The sequence below is a fragment of the Bufo bufo genome, chromosome 7 (genome assembly GCF_905171765.1).
Source record: "Bufo bufo chromosome 7, aBufBuf1.1, whole genome shotgun sequence".
In the NCBI taxonomy this organism is placed as follows: domain Eukaryota; kingdom Metazoa; phylum Chordata; class Amphibia; order Anura; family Bufonidae; genus Bufo; species Bufo bufo.
Window position 1 is genome coordinate 199,091,213 of NC_053395.1, and position 22,341 is coordinate 199,113,553.

Below are 22,341 nucleotides of genomic sequence, written 5' to 3' on the forward strand. Positions count from 1 at the left end.
TACCGAAGGATGACACAAGGGAATAGGAGGGCGGGCATAGGCAGAGGCTGGGGCGGGGAAACAATGAAAAAAGGCAGAGCAGCCTGGGCTCCAACACAGTGAATGCCGCCCCTGGGCACTTGCGGGTGCTCATTTGCATACAAATCAATGTTCGTTTTTCCAGCTTCTGCAAGTGTAAAGAAAAAGGCAAAGGTTCCATTACATTCATGTATAGATGTGCTATAGGGCAATGTAAGCACTGTATATGGCCATATGGAGGTGACAGACTCCCTTTAAACATGTTTTTAGAACAAAATTTGCCAGTTTTGTGCATTTCATCATCTGCAACTATAAAGGGACCAGAACTTGGAGACCTACCAGAAAAAATTAAATAAAATAGAACTGAATGTTGACAGGGGTTAGGAGAGGCATGAACGACCATTTCAGCATTGGGTCACGATGGTTGTTGTCCAGTTTTTCCATTGTTGGAGTATTGGCTGCAAAATCATCATTAGTTCCATGTTGTTCATGAGCAGGGGACCCTTTTATGATTTCTGTTAGAATTGGTAACTATTTTTATGGTGTTCAGGGCTGGATTCGTAACACATTCATTCAGAATCGAAGACAATATCGAGGCTGATACTCTGGGTATGGGGGTGGACAGCACCATGAATTTAGGGAGGTGATGGCTATACTTTTTATGTTCACCCTGATTTGTTGGTTGTTTTAGTTGCTTCTCCCTTTGCAGGTGTTGAATGTACAAGTATTAATATATTGAGTCGATTCTACATGATGAATGATTTATGCAAAAAAAAAAAAGTTAGGAAGCGATTGCCTTGATGAAGTCAGACTTGGAAAGAGAGACGGCAGTAATGTGGTCTGACGTGATGTCTGGATGAGTACGGCCTAGAATAAGGATCCTGGACACCATCGAGTGGGGCAGACAGTTGTTAAATATCAGGGTGTCTAGATATGTGCAATACCTTGAGACACAGGTTTATAGAGGGTGGCAGTGTGGATTTGTTGTTGCCTGATGGCATTCGTTTGGTACCTTAGGAAATGACATCTGTGATGTGGGATTCTCTTCCTGTAGCACCAAAGTTTGTTGTTTTTTTGTTCAGCCAAATTATATAGGTAAGTCAGTGATGCAGTCCTGCATTATCTCTTGGACGTGGTATGGTGCCCCACCTCATCTACTGCAGGCAATCAATGGCCAGCGACAGTAATGTGAGTATAGACTTCACATGACACCTCTGGTGGACCAGAAGTGGAGAAGGGAGTTCTGCTCTTGAACCAAAGCGCCAGTTTTAGGTTACCGGAGAACCTCTTTAACTAGATTTCCATGACACTCTACAGAAAATAGTTCTTTCGTCAAAGCAAATTTGAAAAATCTATTTGAAATCTTTTACTGAACATTACTATTTGGTTTAACTCCTACAAAGAAATATTATTGACTATAGCTGAGACATTTGTTTCCTTCTGTCCTCCCTGTCCCCAGTGGGGCTCATAGACACAGTCTTTTGGGAAGCCTGTTTACCTATTTCTTTTGGGGTGTGGAAGGAAACCAGAGTAACCAGAGGAAACCCACGCAAACACTGGGAGATGTTGTTTGCGTGGGTTTCATTCACAAGTCCATGCCGATGTTGTCCTTGGTCAGCTCCAATTGCTCATAGATATATTTTGCCATGATGAAAGAGCAGGATGGGCGGAAATGACATAAGGTTATAGATGTTCTATGAATAATTCACTGGGTATAATTTAAGGGCTATAATCGGCTTCTCTTCAGAAGTCCTATAGAGCTGAATGGAGTGACCATCTGTCCGTTCATTTGGAGGGGGGGAAAACCCTGGTGATTCCCAGAGGTCAGACCCCCACCACTCAGATTTTAAAGGATCGTTGATGCGTTCTAGTGGGATAACCCTTTAAATTTTTCTTCGTTGCAGGGAACTAATTTGCATACTTTTCCCATGAAGCATTGCTAAGTCTCCATACACAACCTGGATCTCTTCAATGAGGACCAGTAGTCCTCCCAGATCCTTAATTTGAATTTTTTTATGATGTCATAGATTTATTTTTTATTTTTTATGATGCCTTGATATGTCACCTTTATGGCATAAGCTTTGATAGAAGGGGCAAAAAGTAGGTCTATGGGGGACAACCCCCGCAATAGTGGAGTGAGTGTGGCTAGAATTTTGTATTGTTTTATGTTTAATGTTCTTTTATTTTTAGGTAGGCAAATTCCCTTTCGAAACCTACTTGTCTATAAAATGTGTAATATCTCTTTAAAACAAAAATGTTTACAGATGAGTGAGTAGTCGTATCCCGTCCCCCTCCTTCCTAGTCACTCACAAACAGTTTTTTTTTTTACATTATTGTGCAATTGATATTTAGTTAGATTCCAGGCAACGGCCAGAGCTCTGCTGCGATAGGGGTCCTTGCTCCAGATATAGGGGTACATCCAGGGCCGGGATGAGGAGAACGTTATCTTGTCTGGCTGCTGAGATCAATAATCGACAAACAAGGACTGTGCTTCTTATCTGTCTGTGCTCTGCGGTCTGCTGTTTGTCTGGTCAGTCTGTTGCTGGACAAGAACGACATGGTAAGTGATACAACATGGCTGTTGTTACTAGGTTAGTGTTGGTTCACACCTCTGTTTAAGGGCTCATGCACACGACTGTATGTATTTTGCGGTCCGGATGATGTCCGTGTGCATTCCGTATTTTGCAGAACGGAACAGCTGGCCCCTAATAGAACAGTACTATCCTTGTCCATAATGTGGACAATAATAGGACATGTTCTATTTTTATGCGGAGCGGACGTATGGACATACTGAAAAGCAATACACACGGAGTAACTTCCATTTTTTTTTTTTTTTTGCGGACCCATTGAAATGAATGGTTCCGCATACGGTCTGCAAAACAAACGCAACGGTCACAGAAAGAAAATACGTTCGTGTGCATTAGCACTAACTGACCTGACCCAGCAGAGAATAGCCTGCCAAAGCTTACTGTATATGCCGGCGGACCCCAATGACTATAATGGGTTTTGCAGGACACAAAGCAATGCATGCAGCGTTTATTTGTCCGGCCGAAACCCAGCACTCATGCTAGAAACTGGCTGGATCCTATTATATTTAATGGGATCCGATGTTAAAGGCCAGATCTGTTAAGTTAGGGCTCATTCCCACTGTCGTTGCCCCGTTGCATACGGCGGGTCCGCAATACAAGTGGCACCGGCTGCGTGCCAACCGCATCACGGATGTGGACCCATTCACTTGAATGGGTCCGCAAATCTGGAGATGTGGTACCGAACGGAACCAAGAAACGGAAGCACTACGGAGTGCTTCCGTGGGGTTCCGTTCTGCATAAAAGTAGTGCATGCACTACTTTTTTGGTGGCACGGACCGTCGGATGCGGATCTTGGACCCCATTCAAGTGAATGGGTCTGCCATCCGCATGCGGCTGCCCCACGATCGAGCCCGTGCATTGCGGACCGCAATTTGCAGTCCGCAGCACAGGCACTGAGCGCTTACGCTCGTGGGCATGAGCCCTTAATCGGAGGTGTAAACCTACACTCATATAAAAACTTGAATACTGGAACAGATTTACTATCCATATGAGATCGACGTCCGACTCCCTGTACCCCCGCCGATCAGCTGTCTGATGAGGCCCACTGCCGCCTGTTCCTAGGCCAGTGACATCACGCTCTTCGGTCACATGGGCCTGGGCTGCAATACCAAACACGACGCCATCCATTTGATAGCGGCTGTGATTGCTATTCACTTGAACGGGACTGATCTGCGACTAGGCCATGTGACCAGTGAACATGATGTTACATTGCCTAGAAAGAGGACTAGACTCTAAAGGAGGGCCAAGGCTTCTTTGTACAGCTGATTGGCGGGGGTCTGACTTTTGGGACCCCCCGCCGATCTCATATTGATGACCTATCCTAAGGATTGGTCATCAATATGTAAATCATGGAGACCCCCACCTACTCCAAAAAGATGTATTAAGAAATTACTGAGCACAAAATTTGAACCTAAAAATGAGATGATAAAAAGGTGGAGTCTGTGTTGTCAGGTTAGCGCAGCTGGCACTGTTATGTCACCTTTGGAAAAAATTTACTGTGTGTACACGCGCCCATGAATTCCCATCCTCGACAAGCTCAGGCTGCCCCTGCTCAAAAAAACCTGCCCCCTGCCGCCATCACTTTGCTGCTTCATTACCACTTCTCTACATGAAATGTAGACGTCCGCACAGTTTAGTGAGTGGAAGAGACCAGCGGATCAATGTGACACTACATATTGTATTTCTGTCAGCAAGAATAATTCTGCAGATTATATTAATCTTGCCATCAAATATACTGGAACCTCTGACGGAAAGCAAAAAGAGAAATTTATATAAGCAGAGCATTATATGGATCCCTGAAAATATATATATATTTTTTTTTCCACAAGGTCAGATCTAATACTGTTAGCCTGGATTCACCCACACAGTTTTTTCCAGATTTTTGCCAATTTTTTTTTTACATGTCTTTTGTTTTTTTTGTAATGCGCAAGAAAATGGCAATTGCATATGTTAGTTGAAAATCAATGTGAAATTTTAAATGGACACATATGTGTCTTGTGTGTGTGTGTGTGTGTGTATATATATATATATTTTTTTTTTCAATGCAGCATGTTGAAACAATGGTGCTTTATTTTATTTTTTTATGGCATTTTTGAGGCAAAAAAAACCTGCCAAAGCAGGTTTATGTGTGTACGGGTCCTTAAACAGTCATGACTCTCAACGAACCTGACTCTCAAACACTGCATGTTTCACCAGACAAGGTGATCTTGAGATGGAAAGAATGGGTTGCCCCTTATATGATGACCCTTTTATAAAAGGCACACAAAGGGTTCGTGGTTTGCCGTGTCCCCAACAATTGGTGCGCCGCTGAAAATGCTAAAAAGTGATTACAGTGGCTAATCATCACAGCAAAATGTAATGAAAATTCATCTAAATCCTGAAAAACCCATTTAAAAAAAAATAATAATAATTTTGTGGAACATTGACCAACCCAAAATGCAGAAGAACAAGAAAAAAAAAAAAAAAAAAAAATTTGTTAAAATTAATTAAAAAGTTATGCAATTAACTACCAGCCACATGTTATTTCTAAGCCCCCACCAGAGCGAGGGGATGTGACCGAACCTCTCCACGAACATACAAGAAGGTAGCACGCCTTACGCCCTTAGCAAATCATAGACCTGTTATAAATTATTGCTAGTAATTATGTTTATTATGATTTTTTTCGTAAATTGTGTCTTCATCTGTTATGCAGCGTGTCCTTCTAAATTATGGGAGGAATTTAACAGCAGTTGTTACACACTTGTCGATGTAACAAAGGAGAATTTGCGAAGCATTGAACCTGCGCGAGGACTTTGCAAAGGTAAGAAGCCCCACGATGACGTGATTTTGTACAAGCTTGAAAGATTGTAGAGCTGTGGGGTTTGTATTTTACAAAATACGAAGTATTTTTCATTGGAGATGGACCAAGGACATTACTCGCCTGTCTGCCAACAGACGAGAAAAATATCAGTGTCGCAACTCATGCCTTTAAAAAAATAAATAAATCCTAAATTCCCGTTATCTGTCGCAATGACAAGTCCTGTTCAATTAGATCATCAGTGTCCGGAATTCAGAGTTCCAGAACTGAATTACATCCACTAGAAAGCTTTTCCCCAAAAGCATCAAAAAGTATTTGTGGGGGTAAAAAGTAAGACATCCTGGTTCTGTGACATCACATATGGGGTATTACGTGTCACCTCCCAGCTAGTCAGAAGCAGGTATCTGGTAACACGTTACACGTTAAAGGGGTCGTCCAGTTTAGAAAGCACATTTCCATATGATCAGACCTCCACCAGACATTTCACCTATTCCCTATCTCAGACACTAAGGGGCACATTTATTAATAGGTCTTAATAAGCCCTATACCTGGCGGTGGATCCACCGGACTCATGAAGAGGTGCCGGCCTCTCTACATAATTTCGGGGGATCCACCGTCGCTTCTAAATGTAAGACAGATTCCTTGCTGTCTTACATTTAGACCATTTTGTACGCCTTTTTTTATACAAAAAATTGCAAATTGAAAATGCCGTTCCCTTCCCCGCCACTTCTTTAGACCTGGGGTGAATGGAGAGAAGTCGCAATCTGCACCAGAAATGCGCCTAATTTAGTCGTATTTCTGTTTAATAAATGACCCCCTTAGTCCCGATCCTGTGGATAGGGTATACGTTTTTGCCATAGGACAATTCTTTTAATTGAGGTGGGTCCTCTGTTTAGGATCCTCATTTCTTGGTCAGAGTCAAAAGAGAGTTACTAAGAACGTCTCTGACTCTGGAGGACCTGTCCTGCATCACACAAACAACCCACTGAAGTGAATGGGCACAATGTAATGCTTAGTTTCTCCAATGGTGGCGCTGCAGGGAAACTGAACACCTACTGCCAGGTTTCCCGACAGTTTTCAGATGGTCGATGGGAGTCCCAGCGGGAATGGGTGTTTTTTTAATCAGCCTATTGTAGGGCTTGTCGAAAGCTGACATCACTGTATACGTACTGCAGGTAGTCCTGCTTCATGTTATCAGCAACCTAACTGTAGCCCCAACCATCCAAAACCTTTAGAAATGATATAGTTAATTTCTAATTGTCTCCCCTTTGTAACGCTAACGCTGGGTTCACACCAGAGCGTTCTGAAAGGAGCGCTATGTATGAGCGATTGTACGGGCGTTTCCAAGCGCGCATACAGAGACAAGCGAACACACATTGTCGCGCGTTCCCGAAAGTCTATGTACGGGAACGCGCGACAAACGCCCAAAAAAACGCTCAAGTACTTGTTTGAGCGTCGGGCGTTTTACAGCGCGATCGTACGCTGTAAAACGCCCAGGTGAGAACCATTCCCATAGGGAAGCATTGGTTTCTCCTTGTTGTGCGTTTTACAGCGCGTAGGAACGCGCTGAAAAAAGGCTCAGGTGTGAACTGAGTGTAAGAATTAAAAATGGCAGTGGATTTACGTCGTACCAGGCAGATTATACCTGGTCGTAACAGTGTAAGCATAGATATGTCTCTGTATTCAGCTCCCTGCCACTACCTGATCTCCGGGGAGGCGCTGCCCTCAATCACTTCCTACAGACTGTCTATGGACACTTCTGACCATAAGGTCCAGTTTATTGCATCTACCATACAGCACACACACACCGTGATGGACCGCCTAGACCAGGTATGCCCACCTGCGGCCCTCCAGCTGTTTAAAAACTACAACTCCCAGCATGTCTGGACAGCCAACAACTATCAGCCTACAGCAGGGCATGGTGCGAGTTGTAGTTTTACAACAGCTGGAGGGCCGCAGGTTGGGCATCCCTGGCCTAGACAGACAAAACAGGAAGGTAGTGTGCCTATTTCCGAAAGAGACAAAAATATTTATATTTAATTTTAAAAATATATATAATAAGTACTATAGGATGACTGGAGAAAGAAAAATTATGTGTGTGTATATATATATATATATATATATATATATATACTGTATATATATAGTACATGACAATCTTTCTAACAAAGCTGGAACCAGCCCTGTACCTCGCATGGATCCAGAGACCTACCCATTCATTGCTCTGCTAGATTTATTTCAAGCTGGTAGCTTGGGGGGCATGTCCTTTCTGCTGCAGCTGTCATAACTTCTAACAGTAGATCTGGCTGGTGGCAGCTGATGGAAGTGAGCATGTGCGACCACCTCAGGGAAGTGAACAAACAGCAGGTGGCTCTATATAGACCGATTTCATTGAATAGCTCACAGGCTATACAACATTTTTAATTACATGCAATTACAAACGTATTCGGAGCCAGGTGCTGGTTTGAAAAATGTAGAATATTTTTCACGGGACAACCCCTTTACAGTAAACTAAATCTAACGATGAAGCCACTAAATGTGTGAGAAATGTGAGCATACCTTGTATGTCCATGCATTTATTTCATGTCTGTCTTTCTGTACGTGTCCTTCAGATAATGGCGCTGAAATTATAAGCATTGGATCAAAGGAGGAGAATTCATTCTTGGTTAAAACGTTTCAAACAAAGTGGAAAGGTCCGAGAGAAGTCTTACTGGGCATGTTTTATGACAGCGATGGTAAGACACCTACACAATGTGACCACTGCACCTGTCAGCAGATTTGTACCTATGAAACTGGCCGAGCACCTGTGACCACTGCGCCATATATTGTGATGTATTATGGCTCTGTATATGAGACATATACAGTCAGGTCCATAAATATTGGGACATCGACACAATTGTAACATTTTCGGCTCTATACTCCACCACAATGGATTTGAAATGAAACGAACAATGTGTGTCAGCTTTAATTTGGGGGTATTTACATCCAAATCAGGTGAAAGGTGCAGGAATTACAACAGTTTGCATATGTGCCTCCCACTTGTTAAGGGACCAAAAGTAATGGGACAGAATAATAATCATAAATCAAACTTTCACTTTTTAATACTTGGTTGCAAATCCTTTGCAGTGAATTAGAGCCTGAAGTCTGGAACGCATAGACATCACCAGACGCTGGGTTTCATCCCTGGTGATGCTCTGCCAGGCCTCTACTGCAACTGTCTTCAGTTCCTGCTTGTTCTTGGGACATTTTCCCTTCAGTTTTGTCTTCAGCAAGTGAAATGCATGCTCAATCGGATTCAGGTCAGGTGATTGACTTGGCCATTGCATAACATTCCACTTCTTTGTCTTAAAAAATTATTCGGTTGCTTTTGCAGTATGCTTTGGGGCATTGTCCATCTGCACTGTGAAGCGCCGTCCAATGAGTTCTGAAGCATTTGACTGAATATGAGCAGATAATATTGCCCGAAACACTTCAGAATTCATCCTGCTGCTTTTGTCAGCAGTCACATCATCAATAAATACAAGAGAACCTGTTCCATTGGCAGCCATACATGCCCACGCCATTACACTTCCACCACCATGCTTCACTGATGAGGTGGTATGCTTAGGATCATGAGCAGTTCCTTTCCTTACTCCATACTCTTTTCTTCCCATCACTCTGGTACAAGTTGATCTTGGTCTCATCTGTCCATAGGATGTTGTTCCAGAACTGTGAAGGCTATTTTAGATGTCGTTTGGCAAACTCTAATCTGGCCTTCCTGGTTTTGAGGCTCACCAATGGTTTACATCTGGTGAAGTCTTCTCTTGATTGTTGACTTTGACACACATACACCTACCTCCTGGAGAGTGTTCTTGATCTGGCCAACTGTTGTGAAGGGTGTTTTCTTCACCAGGGAAAGAATTCTTTGGTCATCCACCACAGTTGTTTTCCGTGGTCTTCCGGGTCTTTTGGTGTTGCTGAGCTCACCGGTGCGTTCCTTCTTTTTAAGAATGTTCCAAACAGTTGTTTTGGCCAGGCCTAATGTTTTTGCCATCTCTCTGATGGGTTTGTTTTGTTTTTTCAGCCTAATGATGGCTTGCTTTACTGATAGTGACAGCTCTTTGGATCTCATCTTGAGAGTTGACAGCAACAGATTCCAAATGCAAATATCACACTGGAAATGAACTCTGGACCTTTTATCTGCTCCTTGTAATTGGGATAATGAGTGAATAACACACACCCGGCCATGGAACAGCTGAGAAGCCAATTGTCCCATTACTTTTGGTTCCTTAACAAGTGGGAGGCACATATGCAAACTGTTGTAATTCCTACACCGTTCACCTGATTTGGATGTAAATACCCTCAAATTAAAGCTGACAGTCTGCAGTTAAAGCACATCTTGTTCGTTTCATTCAAAATCCATTGTGGTGGTGTATAGAGCCAAAAATGTTTGAATTGTATCGACGTCCTAATATTTATGGACCTGACTGTATACTATATTTACTGCCATGGACGGGAAAGGATCACAGTCCTGTGGGATCAAGTAAACCTCTGCTGATCGCCTCGGATCTGATCCCATCCCTGGTCCTAAATATACAATGACATTACTGACATAGACTTCTTGTATCTTTCGCAGACAATTCCCTGAAATGGTTGGACAAGTCTGAAGTGACCTTCTTAAATTGGGGACAAGTAGAATTAGCCGACAATAACTTAGACACTTGTGTGGAAATGAATACACAGAGCGGACTGTGGGGCGTCACTGACTGCGATCACTTCACTGCATCAGCAGTCCTGTGCAAATGTGAGTATCTGCAGCCTTCACTTTTATTATTCATGATATTATGTTTTACATAAATGTACACATGAGAACAGATTGCTTACATTGCCCTTTTTGGCTTTGTTCACATTGGCATTTGTTTATATGTTTTCCTATTTCCAATAAAGCTACCATTGATTTCAAAGGGATTTATCTGATTAGTTAACTTTAGTTAAAGGGGTTGTTCCATCTCAGCCTTTCAGTAAGTACCGGCCAGGGAAGCCAAAGTTACGGAAATGGACGAAGTTCTGATGTTTTTCCAAAACTCAGAAAGTGGTTGGGCATTCCTGAATTACATGATTCGTGGCCATGTAGCCGCACATGTACAGAAGCAGCATGTCGGCATTTTGTTGTTAGTGCAGTTCCCATTTAGTACAGAGCAGGATACTAGTTGGCTGGATGTTTTTAATGCAGCTCTGGCTAGACATGGATTTAGCTAAATATGGATAATATACATGGATAATATAATGAACGGTTCACTGAAAAAATAATGACAAATACCAGAATGGTGATCCAGAGAGCCCTAATGCACGTTTCGCGTAAGCTTCCTCAGGGGGTCATATACACCATTCTGGTATTTGTCTTTTTTTTTTTTTTTCTGTGAACCGCTCATTATATTATCCATGTACAATGTACCATGCACTTTATACTCATGTACTGTATCTGGTTTTAGTATTGTGTTGACGGCTCTGACTGGGTCCACGTATTATATGCCCACTTTGGGTTATTTACCTATTACTTAGTACCTTTGTTACCCTGTCAGTATTGGTTTACATATTGTCCAGTGTGGTGTTTCGTTTTTATCCTGTGTGTCCTTCATCCACCATTGTATTGTTCATCATTGTTTTTTATCGGATTCTCTGTCTTTTTTTGAGATTATAATAAAGTTTATATTCATTGCCATTTGTGCTAGCCTTTTTCTCTTTTAGTGTAATCATTACATGAAATGTTGCATGACATGTGTAGGCGGACCCTAAATCATAGCTCAGACCTACAGGGAGTGCAGAATTATTAGGCAAGTTGTATTTTTGAGGATTAATTTTATTATTGAACAACAACCATGTTCTCAATGAACCCAAAAAACTCATTAATATCAAAGCTGAATATTTTTGGAAGTAGTTTTTAGTTTGTTTTTAGTTTTAGCTATTTTAGGGGGATATCTGTGTGTGCAGGTGACTATTACTGTGCATAATTATTAGGCAACTTAACAAAAAACAAATATATACCCATTTCAATTATTTATTTTTACCAGTGAAACCAATATAACATCTCAACATTCACAAATATACATTTCTGACATTCAAAAACAAAACAAAAACAAATCAGTGACCAATATAGCCACCTTTCTTTGCAAGGACACTCAAAAGCCTGCCATCCATGGATTCTGTCAGTGTTTTGATCTGTTCATCATCAACATTGCGTGCAGCAGCAACCACAGCCTCCCAGACACTGTTCAGAGAGGTGTACTGTTTTCCCTCCTTGTAAATCTCACATTTGATGATGGACCACAGGTTCTCAATGGGGTTCAGATCAGGTGAACAAGGAGGCCATGTCATTAGATTTTCTTCTTTTATACCCTTTCTTGCCAGCCACGCTGTGGAGTACTTGGACGCGTGTGATGGAGCATTGTCCTGCATGAAAATCATGTTTTTCTTGAAGGATGCAGACTTCTTCCTGTACCACTGCTTGAAGAAGGTGTCTTCCAGAAACTGCCAGTAGGACTGGGAGTTGAGCTTGACTCCATCCTCAACCCGAAAAGGCCCCACAAGCTCATCTTTGATGATACCAGCCCAAACCAGTACTCCACCTCCACCTTGCTGGCGTCTGAGTCGGACTGGAGCTCTCTGCCCTTTACCAATCCAGCCACGGGCCCATCAAGACTCACTCATTTCATCAGTCTATAAAACCTTAGAAAAATCAGTCTTGAGATATTTCTTGGCCCAGTCTTGACGTTTCAGCTTGTGTGTCTTGTTCAGTGGTGGTCGTCTTTCAGCCTTTCTTACCTTGGCCATGTCTCTGAGTATTGCACACCTTGTGCTTTTGGGCACTCCAGTGATGTTGCAGCTCTGAAATATGGCCAAACTGGTGGCAAGTGGCATCTTGGCAGCTGCACGCTTGACTTTTCTCAGTTCATGGGCAGTTATTTTGCGCCTTGGTTTTTTCACACGCTTCTTGCGACCCTGTTGACTATTTTGAATGAAACGCTTGATTGTTCGATGATCACGCTTCAGAAGCTTTGCAATTTTAAGAGTGCTGCATCCCTCTGCAAGATATCTCACTATTTTTGACTTTTCTGAGCCTGTCAAGTCCTTCTTTTGACCCATTTTGCCAAAGGAAAGGAAGTTGCCTAATAATTATGCACACCTAATATAGAGTGTTGATGTCATTAGACCACAGCCCTTCTCATTACAGAGATGCACATCACCTAATATGCTTAATTGGTAGTAGGCTTTCGAGCCTATACAGCTTGGAGTAAGACAACATGCATAAAGAGGATGATGTGGTCAAAATACTCATTTGCCTAATAATTCTGCACTCCCTGTATATCAGCTCATTCATTTTCTGGCACCCAGGCAATGACGCAACAAGTTAGTGAAATGCCTTCCTTTGGACTTAGGCCGGCACATGAACCCCCTGTGTATACAGACTTCACAATAGTTTACCACAAAGTTTAATGTATCTGTCGGCAGCATTTTTGAACATATAAAAGTTAAAAACAAACAGGTAAATTCTATATGCTGGGCTTTTTTTTTTTTTTTTTTTTTACAATTTATCCCTTATGAAAGTAATTCTATTGACACGTTTATTACTGCAGGAAAAATATGAAAAAATAGCCACTGATGTCACACAAAAAAAAAAAAAAATTTTTTAAAAGGACCGCCACTTTGCTAAGAGTGGTTAGGCAGGGCCCATTGGGCTTGAATAAATATAACAATACTTGTGCCAGAAAACTGGAGCAAATTACACCAGAAATCTACACCTTGCAGATGTCGATTTTTTTTTTCTGGCACATGGTCCATGTGCCAGAAAAAAAGCACGTGTGATACCCAGGACCCCCCATCAGCCGTTTAAGAAGGAAGCGGCGCTCCTGTGAGCTCTGCAGCCTTCTCTCTGCTTTTCCTAGGCTAGTGACATCATTCACATTGTCTAAGAGCAGCTGTGATACCAAGCACAGCCACTATACAATGTACAGTGGTGAGCTGCGAGAAAGCCGTGGCGCTAACAGGAGTCCGCTGCCTTCTCAGAACAGTCGAGAGGATAGGTAATCAGTTTTAAAAAATTTAAAAAGAAAACCCTTTTAAGGGGTTAATCTGATTGTGTGTATATATGTGTATATATATATATATACATATATATATATATATATATATATACATATATATATATATATACACACACACACACACAAAGAAATTCGGTAAAATATTTTAAACTGTGAATGACCTGGGGTAAAGGATCCACGTGGCTGCAAGGAAGCTAAATGCTGCCTGCAGCGGTTTTCAGATTCATTGCTTGATGGACGCACAGTTTGAGGGGCATTAAGGCTGTTTATCTGAAAAACTGTGCAGCCAATAAGTCAATTTGAAAGCGTTCACTGAAAAGCACATCACCACTGTTTTCAGGCACTTCAGGGCTCATGCACAAGAGCGTATGTATTTTGCGGTCGGCTAAAAAATAAATAAATACGGATGATGTCCGTGTGACTTCCGTATTGCATCATTTTCTTTTTTTGCGGAGCCATTGTAACAATGCCTATCCTTGTATGCAAAATGGACAAAAATAGGACGTGTTCTATCTTTTTTGCGGAACAGGAATACACATGGAGTTATTTCAGTATTTTTTACTGACCCATTGAAGTGAATGCTCCAGCATATGGGAAGCACAACAAAAAACAAACAAAAAAAAAACCAGAACACATGGAAAGAAAATCAGTATATGTATGTGTATATATTAGCGTATATTTCTATAATATTTTTCTTTATTTTTCTCATTAGATACCCCAAAAGGAAACACAAAGACATTTGGTAAGAAAGTTTTTTTTGTTTTTTTTTTTAACTTAGTACCATAGTTTACTATCCCTGGCTGCCCAATAGGGTTATAACGGAACATAACGGAATCCATAGGATGGAATGCAAAACAGAAGCCTTTAAGAGGCATTCCGTTTTGCTCCGTCCTAATAGAAGTCTATGGGAAAACAAAACGGATCCGTCTGGGTCCCATTATGCAAGACGGAAAACAAAGTCTTGTCGACAGGACTTTGTTTTCCGTCTTGCATAACGGGAACCAGACGGATCCGTTTTGATTCCCATAGACTTCTATTAGGACGGAGCAAACTGAATGCCTTTTAAAGGCGTCCGTTTTGCATTCAGTCATAATGCAAGTGTATGGGCAGCAAAACGGATCCGCCCTTCCGTCTTATGGATTCCGTTATAACGGAAAGCCATAACGGAATCTCTAATGCTAGTGTGAACCCACCCTAATTCTGTTTCCTTGAATCCAACCATGACGGCTTAACCATGAGATAGACCCCTTGACCTCTGTAGGGACAGGAACACAGAGTTTAAAAGGCCACCACCCACTCTCACCCTCAGTGTTTACAAATTACCAAGTAGGTGCAGCCCTGAAATTTTTAATTTTTTTTTGAGTATTACTTCATACTCTAGCCCCTCTTATAATCTCGGTAGTGTCTTATGAATGTATTTACATTAGAGCAGGTGGCAGCCCTACAGATCTTGTCCAGGGAAACGCCCGCTCTTTCGGCCCATGAAGAAGCCACTGCTCTTGTGGAATGGTCTCTTATATTTGTGGGACTAGTAAGGCCTGGATATAGTTGACTTAATCCAGCAACCTATAGAATCCTTGGACGCTTTTCTACCTTTGTTATGTCCAGCAAACTGAATAAGGAGATTGTCATCCCTTCGAAAAAATGTTGTTGTCGCCAGGTATTGTTTAATGGTCTCCCTGACATGCAGGAGTTGAAATTGTTCCTTAGATGAACTCTTTACATCTCCCGGAAAAGAGGGGAGGACGATTTCTTGGTCTCTATGAAAATCCGTGACGGCTTTCGGAAGAAAACCCGGATCCAGTTTCAAAACTATCCTGTCTGGAAAGATAGAGAAATAGGGCTCTTGGCAGGAGAGAGCCTGAATCTCTCCCAGGCGTCTAGCTGATGTTATAGCTATTAGAAACACAGCTTTGAAAGTAAGATGTTTAATTGAAATGTCCTGGGTTTAAAATCCCACTGGGGAATCCTTGGCGCTATAGATGGCCTTAATCTAGAAGCAGCTCTTACAAATCTTCTTATCCACCTATGGCTGACTAAATCTGTATCATAGCATGCCCCCAAGGCGGATATCTGTACTTTTAGTGTACTGGGTGTGAGGCCCATATCCAGCCCCCTCTGGAGAAAATCTAAAATCTTCTCGATATTCGGGGTAGAATTCATTGGGGAATCTTGTGCCAGCCAACTGCAGTATTTTTTCAGATCTTGAGATAGATTGTAGAAGTAACACTTTTCCTACTGGATTTTAGTGTATTAATAACCTTATCTGAAAGACCTTTACTTTCTAAGATCTCACGCTTAGGATCCATGCTGATAATTTGAACAGGCTGGGATTTTGGTGAAGGATGGGGCCCTATGATAAAATGTTCTTCTGGAGAGGTATTTTCCAAGGCTCTTCCAAGGCTAACTCCTTCAGGACGGGGAACCAATTTATTTTTGGCCAATAGGGAACCACCAGTATTACTATTACAGGATCGGCTATTATTTTCTGCAGTACCCGCGGGATTAGGGCCCAGGGAGGAAAAGCATAAGCGAGGTTCCAGGTCCACCTGACTGAAAAGGCGTAGACTGCCCATGGCTCTTCTCTGGGATTTAGAGTACAGAAACGCCCCACCTTCGCGTTGTTCTTTGACGCGAATAGTTCTATTTGAGGAACTCCCCATCTTTTTGAAATTCTCTGAAAAATTTCTTGATTTAGGGACCATTCCCCTGGGTCTAAAATTTTCCTGCTCAGGTAGTCGGCCTATATGTTGTTTGAACCTTTTAGGTGGGTTGCTGTGACTGACAGTATGTTTCTTTCTGCCTAGGTTAGGAGACCTTGTGCCCCCCTGGTGTTTTAGGTAGGCCACAGCTGTCACATTGTCAGAGAATATCTTTAGATGTTTTCCAGATAATAGTTCTTGGGATACTTTGTCTCCCAGACAGCTCTCAATTCTCGGTAATTCGATAATCTTTGTCCCATCTCATTTTACCATCTTCCTTGGCAGTTTGAGGAGGCTACCTTTGCTCCCCATCACGTACCGCTTGCGTCTGTAATTATCTGGATCTTTTAACCAGGTTACGCCCCTTGACAGATAATTTTTTTTCCATCCACCAGTTCAAATCTGATTTTACACGAAAGGGGATGGTTATCTTTTTCTCTAGGGAAGGTTGTTTTCTGTCCCACTTCCCTAGTATCCAGGATTGCGTTATCCTGGTATGGGCCTGGCACCATGCCACTGCGGTGATGCACGAGGTCATCGTTCCCAGAAGGCTCATGGTACTCCTGATAGAACACCGACTTTGGGATTGGAAACGCTTTAGCTTTCCCCTGAATGATACCAACTTTTCTTTTGGTAGAGATGACATTTGGGTAATAGAATCTAGCATCACCCCTAGGAATTTTATTTGAGTGGATGGTGCTAGACAAGATTTTTTTCAGATTAACCAGCCTAAATTGGTGAATTAGGTAATCCGTTTGACTGGAAGATATCCCGAAGGGTAGAGCAGTGAACTGAAAAATGGTTTACCACACCATCGTCTACGAACGAGAGTTGACGTGGTAATAGGCGTCCTTTAGATCTATGGATGACATGAAAGCTTCGTTTTTGATTAGAGGAATAATGGAAGAAATAGACTCCATCTTGAATTTTCTATAGGTAATGGCTTTGTTTAACCCTTTTAGATTTATAATGGTACGGGAAGATCAGTCTGGGTTTTTGGACTAGAAAAATATTTGCATAACAACATTTTCCCTTTTCTAGCTCAGCGACTTGAGTCTATTAATTCGAGGGCTCCCTGCCAAATCTTTTTCTAACACGCTCTGGCTGTCTGAGGTTATTCTGAATTTCTTTAGAGTGGTTGAGGAGAATTCTATCCTGTAACCGTTTTTTAATAATGTCCAAGGCCCAGGGATTGCCACTGGGATAGAAAACTTCTCAACCTTCCCAACTTTGGCATCAGTTTGTCAGATTGTTTATTCTGGGGATTGAGCAGGAAACCTCTGCCCTTCCCGCCTTTTTTGATAGCTCCACCTCCCCAATTTCCTCTTCTGTATGTCCTCAATGCCCATGGTAGTTCTTACAGCTCCCAATAATTCCTCCATATCTTCCGTAATTTCTCCCTCTGACAGAACATCCATATCAATGTTCTGTCTAGAGGCTTCCATGTCCTCTGCTTCAGAGGAGGATGGAACGGACACCTTAGATTATTTTTTTTGTAGGTGGAGCAGGAGGAACGGATCTGAGGGAGGCCAGGGAGGATTTTATTTCGTTCTGGATCATGGGTTTTACTTCCATAAGGATCGATGATTGCTCTTTTACAAGCTCATTAATACAAGATTGACAGAGCTTTTTATGGTTTTCAGGAAGTCTCTTTGTACAAGTCGCACATCTAGAGACTCTGGATTTAACACTGGGCTCTTTAACTCCCTATAAGAGGGAGGAGCAACCAGGTATCAGGAGACCATACACATAAGCATGTCAAAAAGTGATACACATACTCCCCAGAGGGGAACTCACGGTTGGAGTAGCCGAGAGGAGGGGGGGGGGGGGGGGGTCTGTAAGATCCATCTGGCCTGCAGCGGCTGACATCCTATGGAGAAGAAACACCACACTGGAGGTAGCGGTGTGCTGTTTGAATTTGCTGCTTTTTTACCTGCTGGCGTCGCATCAGTCAGAGCGCGCGCACACGTGGGTTCCAAGCTCTGCCCCCACACACAGGCCAGCAACAGGTTACAGCACTGCAGCCTCACGCTGAGGTCAGTGTGCAGCATGTCCTGTATTTGCACGGTCAGCTTCACCGAAAGAGAGAAGGAGGCCCCCAATTTACAGGGACAAGATCTACTCCCATATGTTGTCCTCAGCTTTAGAATAAACCCACAGGAGGGCAGAGCAAAAGCCTAACACGTAAAAACAAAAAAATATTCACCTCCCACAGGAGGTCTCAGTGAGGTGCCCCAAAGGGACAGGAAACACTGAGGGTGAGAGTGGGTGGTGGCCTTTTAAACTGTGTTCCTGCCCCTACAGAGGTCAAGGGGTCAATCTCATGGTTAAGCTGTCATGGTGGACAAAATGAAAAAAAGTTTACTGTGCCATTCACAAACCTCCACCATTTCATTCCAAGCCTGAGATTTGATCATCGAACATTTAGGTAGCAAGGTGTTAGTGTGTGATTAGGAGCATAATGGGCTATACATACTGTGTTTCACATCTGTTGCTGAGGATACTAAAATTTAGCTGATTTTTTTTTACCTTTTCACAACCAACCCATTATACACAATTGCTTGTGTTTCTTTTGCAGATAAGAAAGCCTTGATGATTACTCTGATCACCACATTTGCCATAATTGTCCTAGGATTATCCCTAGCAGTAGTATTTTACAAGAGGAAGAAGAACTGGTCCAATGGACTATACAGGGCTGAAGTCCTCCCATACAGTGATGATGCCGTTCTGGTAGACACAATGGAGACAGAAGACTATGCCTAAAATTATCTATAGAAAATGGGTATTCTGACTAGTGTTGAGGAAACCTAAGTAGACTTCGATCCGAATTTCAGGGAAAAAAAGTCAAAGCCTGATTTCCTCGCCCTGTGTGGTACAAATTAAAGTTTTACTAAAATGGTAGCTGAAAGTAAAAAATTTACACTTTAAAAAAACTAAATAAAATTTGTATAATTAACACCTGAGCAGCTGAATGAGTCACAGATGCCACAATCAGCGTTGAACACAGCATCTGAGGGGGTTAAAGGACAGGGGGCAGCATGATCACCATTCCCCATCATTGCTCCTGCTGCATACAATAGAAAGCAATGCAATCAATTTTCTTCTCGAAGTTCAGTGAAATAGCCAAATTTGCCAAAACTTATCCAATTAGCCCTCTTAATGGGTTCCCAGAATGCCAATTTCTCAATATCTACAGGATAGGTTACAAGTTATTGGGTCTGGCTCCTAGAACCCCCATTTGAATGGAGTGGCAGTTGAGCACGCACACTACTGCTCCATTCAATGCTATGGACTGCCGGAGGTACAGCGCTGCACCTGCTTGAGCTCAGGTCCTTTCAAATGGGTGACACAAGCATGGGACCTCTGTTCTCAAAAATTGTGGGCCCCAACAATCTGATCACTTATGTGCTGATGTGTTTGTCCAAGAATAAAACCCATTAAGACTCCATGACATTGCTTGCAGTAGATAACGCATCTTTTAAGTCCATCTCAGGTTTCCAGTGCAACTTACAAGATTAACGTGGAATCAGAATTGGTTCTTACAAAGGTTTGATTCATTAGGTGCAAGGACTATAGAAGTGACATGCAAGGTACTGCACATCAATAGGAAGGTTAAATACCCTGCTCTGTCAAAGCAAGCCTGCATGTGTATGGGGTGATCAGGAGGAATAGAATAGGTAAACGACTGTTCGGGAGACATCTAAGGCAGAGGTGGGCAACCTGTGGCACCAGCTGTTGTGAAACTACGACTCCAGCAGGCATGCTTGCTCTGCTCAGAAATTAATGGAGCATGCTGGGAATTGTAGTTTGACAACAGCTAGAGTACCGCATGTTGCCCACCCTGATCTAAGAGCTCACATACACAACTGTAGTTCCGGTCCGTATCTGATCAGCATTTTGTAGATTGGATGTGTAGCCATTCATTTAAATGGGGTTGCAAAAGATCAAGGTTTGTTACATTGTAAATGTGAAGTTTATGAAGGATGTGTTAGCAAATAAAAGGAGTCAGCAGATCCATACATTGTCTTTATTGTTTACCATACCACTAAAACATCAATGTGCATTTAAAGTGAATATACAGGGGTCTACAATTTTAGCAATTACAAGTGTTTAAAATCATTTTTCTTTTTTCAGTTATTTTTGTATTGTAAAATGTGCTATATACTGAATCTGAAAAAAAAAAAAAAAAAAGTCAGAGTCACAGCTTCAAACTAATGACCTCATACTAAATCAGTAGAAGGCAGATCTGAAGAAAAAAAGAAAAGTACAAAACCTCATATTAAACAGTCAACACTGGAGGCAAAGACGGTCTATAAAACAAGAGCCTGCAAGATAAGGCGTGGGGGGCTTCATCCCATAAACAACCACATTGATATATTTTATAATAGTTTATCCCCTCCCCCTGATTCACACAATAAAGTCGCTACTCTTCGTGGAGTACCCTTTAATTACAGAGCAGAGGCAGTTTGGTAGGCTGAATATTGGCTTGGCCCATTATGACTGAGGCCTTCAGTATCATGGCGCCTCATGAGGCCATTCAAGTCAAGAAAACAGATTAGGTAAACTCAAATTGTTGCGTGCCCCCTTCACTATGTGCAGGTGACATGGCTGAATTAAAACATGGTTAGAGCAAAAGTTCCGGTTACATCACACATAAAAAAAGGAAACAAAACAAGACATATATTGCAGCAAACAGTCACAGCTTCCAGAAAATGAAGGCAGAAAGCATGAATTAAAGGTTCAAGAGGCCAAGCTGGATCTTGGGAGAGATTTTTGTTGTTGGAGACTAGAACATTGCTCAAGTGCAACAGATAGCAAAACAGTGAGCGACAGGAATGCCAAGCTTAGGCATAGTCTGAACAAATAGAAGCAATGAAGTACATATGTAAGTAGATAGACTTAAATTTAGAAGGCCTCGTTAAGTCCTAGATTGATGTGCCGATCTTCACACCCTTTCATCCTCTGAATCATCTTCAGATGCTAAAAAGAGAAAATAAAAGCATGAACCTTAGAAACAGTCAAGCCAGAAAACTGGGGTTACGCTACATAGGATATACACAGCTTACACTTCCAATTACACAACTCCTATAATGATATAGTACACCACAAAATGCAAAGATGTATCCCAATGAAATTGCATATAAGAAATAGGACTGCTATGCTCGCCTTACATCATTCATTTTGACTGGTGTCTGCCTGGGACTAAACAAGTGACAACTTACTTTCAAGATCTTCCATGTGTGCTTGAAGGGTCCTGGCAAGGTTAATGAACTGAAAAGATAAAAAAGTACAGAAGAGGAGTGTTTTAAAAACTGCACACAAGTGGCAATTATAAAAAAAAAAAAAAAATTGGATTTTTCCAACACTATACACTGCTCGTTTCCAGGAGTTATGACCACCCTACAATCCAGCAGCAGTGGTCACGCTTGCACATTATAGGAAAAAGCACTGGCACACTCAGTCCAAGCAATGAGAGAGGCTTTCCTATATTGCGCAAGCACGGCTACCGCTGCAGGACATTTATATCTTCTGGAAACGAGCAGTGTATAAATGTGATGGAAAAAAGGAATCCAGTCAGCAGGAGGCAATATGGACAAACAGAATACATTAGTAAGTGCCTTGTATTAACTTTCTACATGGCAAATGACATTTGCTAAAGCGTGACAAACCCTTTAAAAAGGGTATTCTGATAGGTTAAAAAAAAAAAAAAAAAGTTATCCCTTATCAATAGAAGATACTATCAGATTGGTTGGGCTCCTACTGCAGGGACTGCTACCGACCTCAACAGGGGGGACCTATACCCCCTGCTGCTCCCCTGAAATGACCAGAGCAGCCAGTCACACACGTGTGCGCCTGCACCATTTATTTCCATGGGAGTTCTAGAGAAAGCCGAGTAGAGCGATCCACTCTCTGGAACTCCCAAAGAAATGAATGGAGGGGCCACATTACATGTGCGACTGGCTGCTGTGGTCATTTCAGGGGGGCATGGGACCCCTGTGAGATAAGGGGTGTCCCAGCAGTAGGACACCCATCGATCTGATAGTTATCCCGTATCCTGTGGATAAGGGATAAAGGGGTATTCCGATAGGTAAAAGTTAAGTACGGTTAGAAATGCATTTATATTAAAGGGATTCTCCAAGACACCTCCCAAACTA

General features: G+C 42.1%; 2 protein-coding genes across 5 annotated transcripts in view; one reads left to right on the plus strand and one right to left on the minus strand.

Annotated features, from left to right (window-relative positions):
* The first annotated feature begins 2,347 nt into the window (after nt 1–2,347).
* CD302 (CD302 molecule) lies at nt 2,348–19,015 on the plus strand. The gene is made up of 6 exons (XM_040440315.1): nt 2,348–2,578; nt 5,299–5,406; nt 8,016–8,138; nt 10,019–10,186; nt 14,197–14,226; nt 18,765–19,015. Exons 1-6 carry the CDS (start codon nt 2,449–2,451, stop codon nt 18,947–18,949), a joined length of 744 nt encoding a protein of 247 aa, XP_040296249.1. The 5' UTR covers nt 2,348–2,448; the 3' UTR covers nt 18,950–19,015.
* A 1,184-nt stretch (nt 19,016–20,199) lies between these two features.
* MARCHF7 (membrane associated ring-CH-type finger 7) overlaps nt 20,200–22,341 on the minus strand; it is a 43,769-nt gene continuing 41,627 nt past the window's right edge. For all 4 annotated transcript variants that reach the window (XM_040440314.1, XM_040440313.1, XM_040440311.1 and 1 more), the window contains 2 exons: nt 21,409–21,457; nt 20,200–21,166 (listed from right to left, as the gene is read on the minus strand). In XM_040440314.1, coding sequence (XP_040296248.1) covers nt 21,132–21,166; nt 21,409–21,457 — 84 coding nt within the window. In that variant the 3' untranslated portion in view covers nt 20,200–21,131. The remainder of the gene's footprint in view (nt 21,167–21,408; nt 21,458–22,341) is intronic.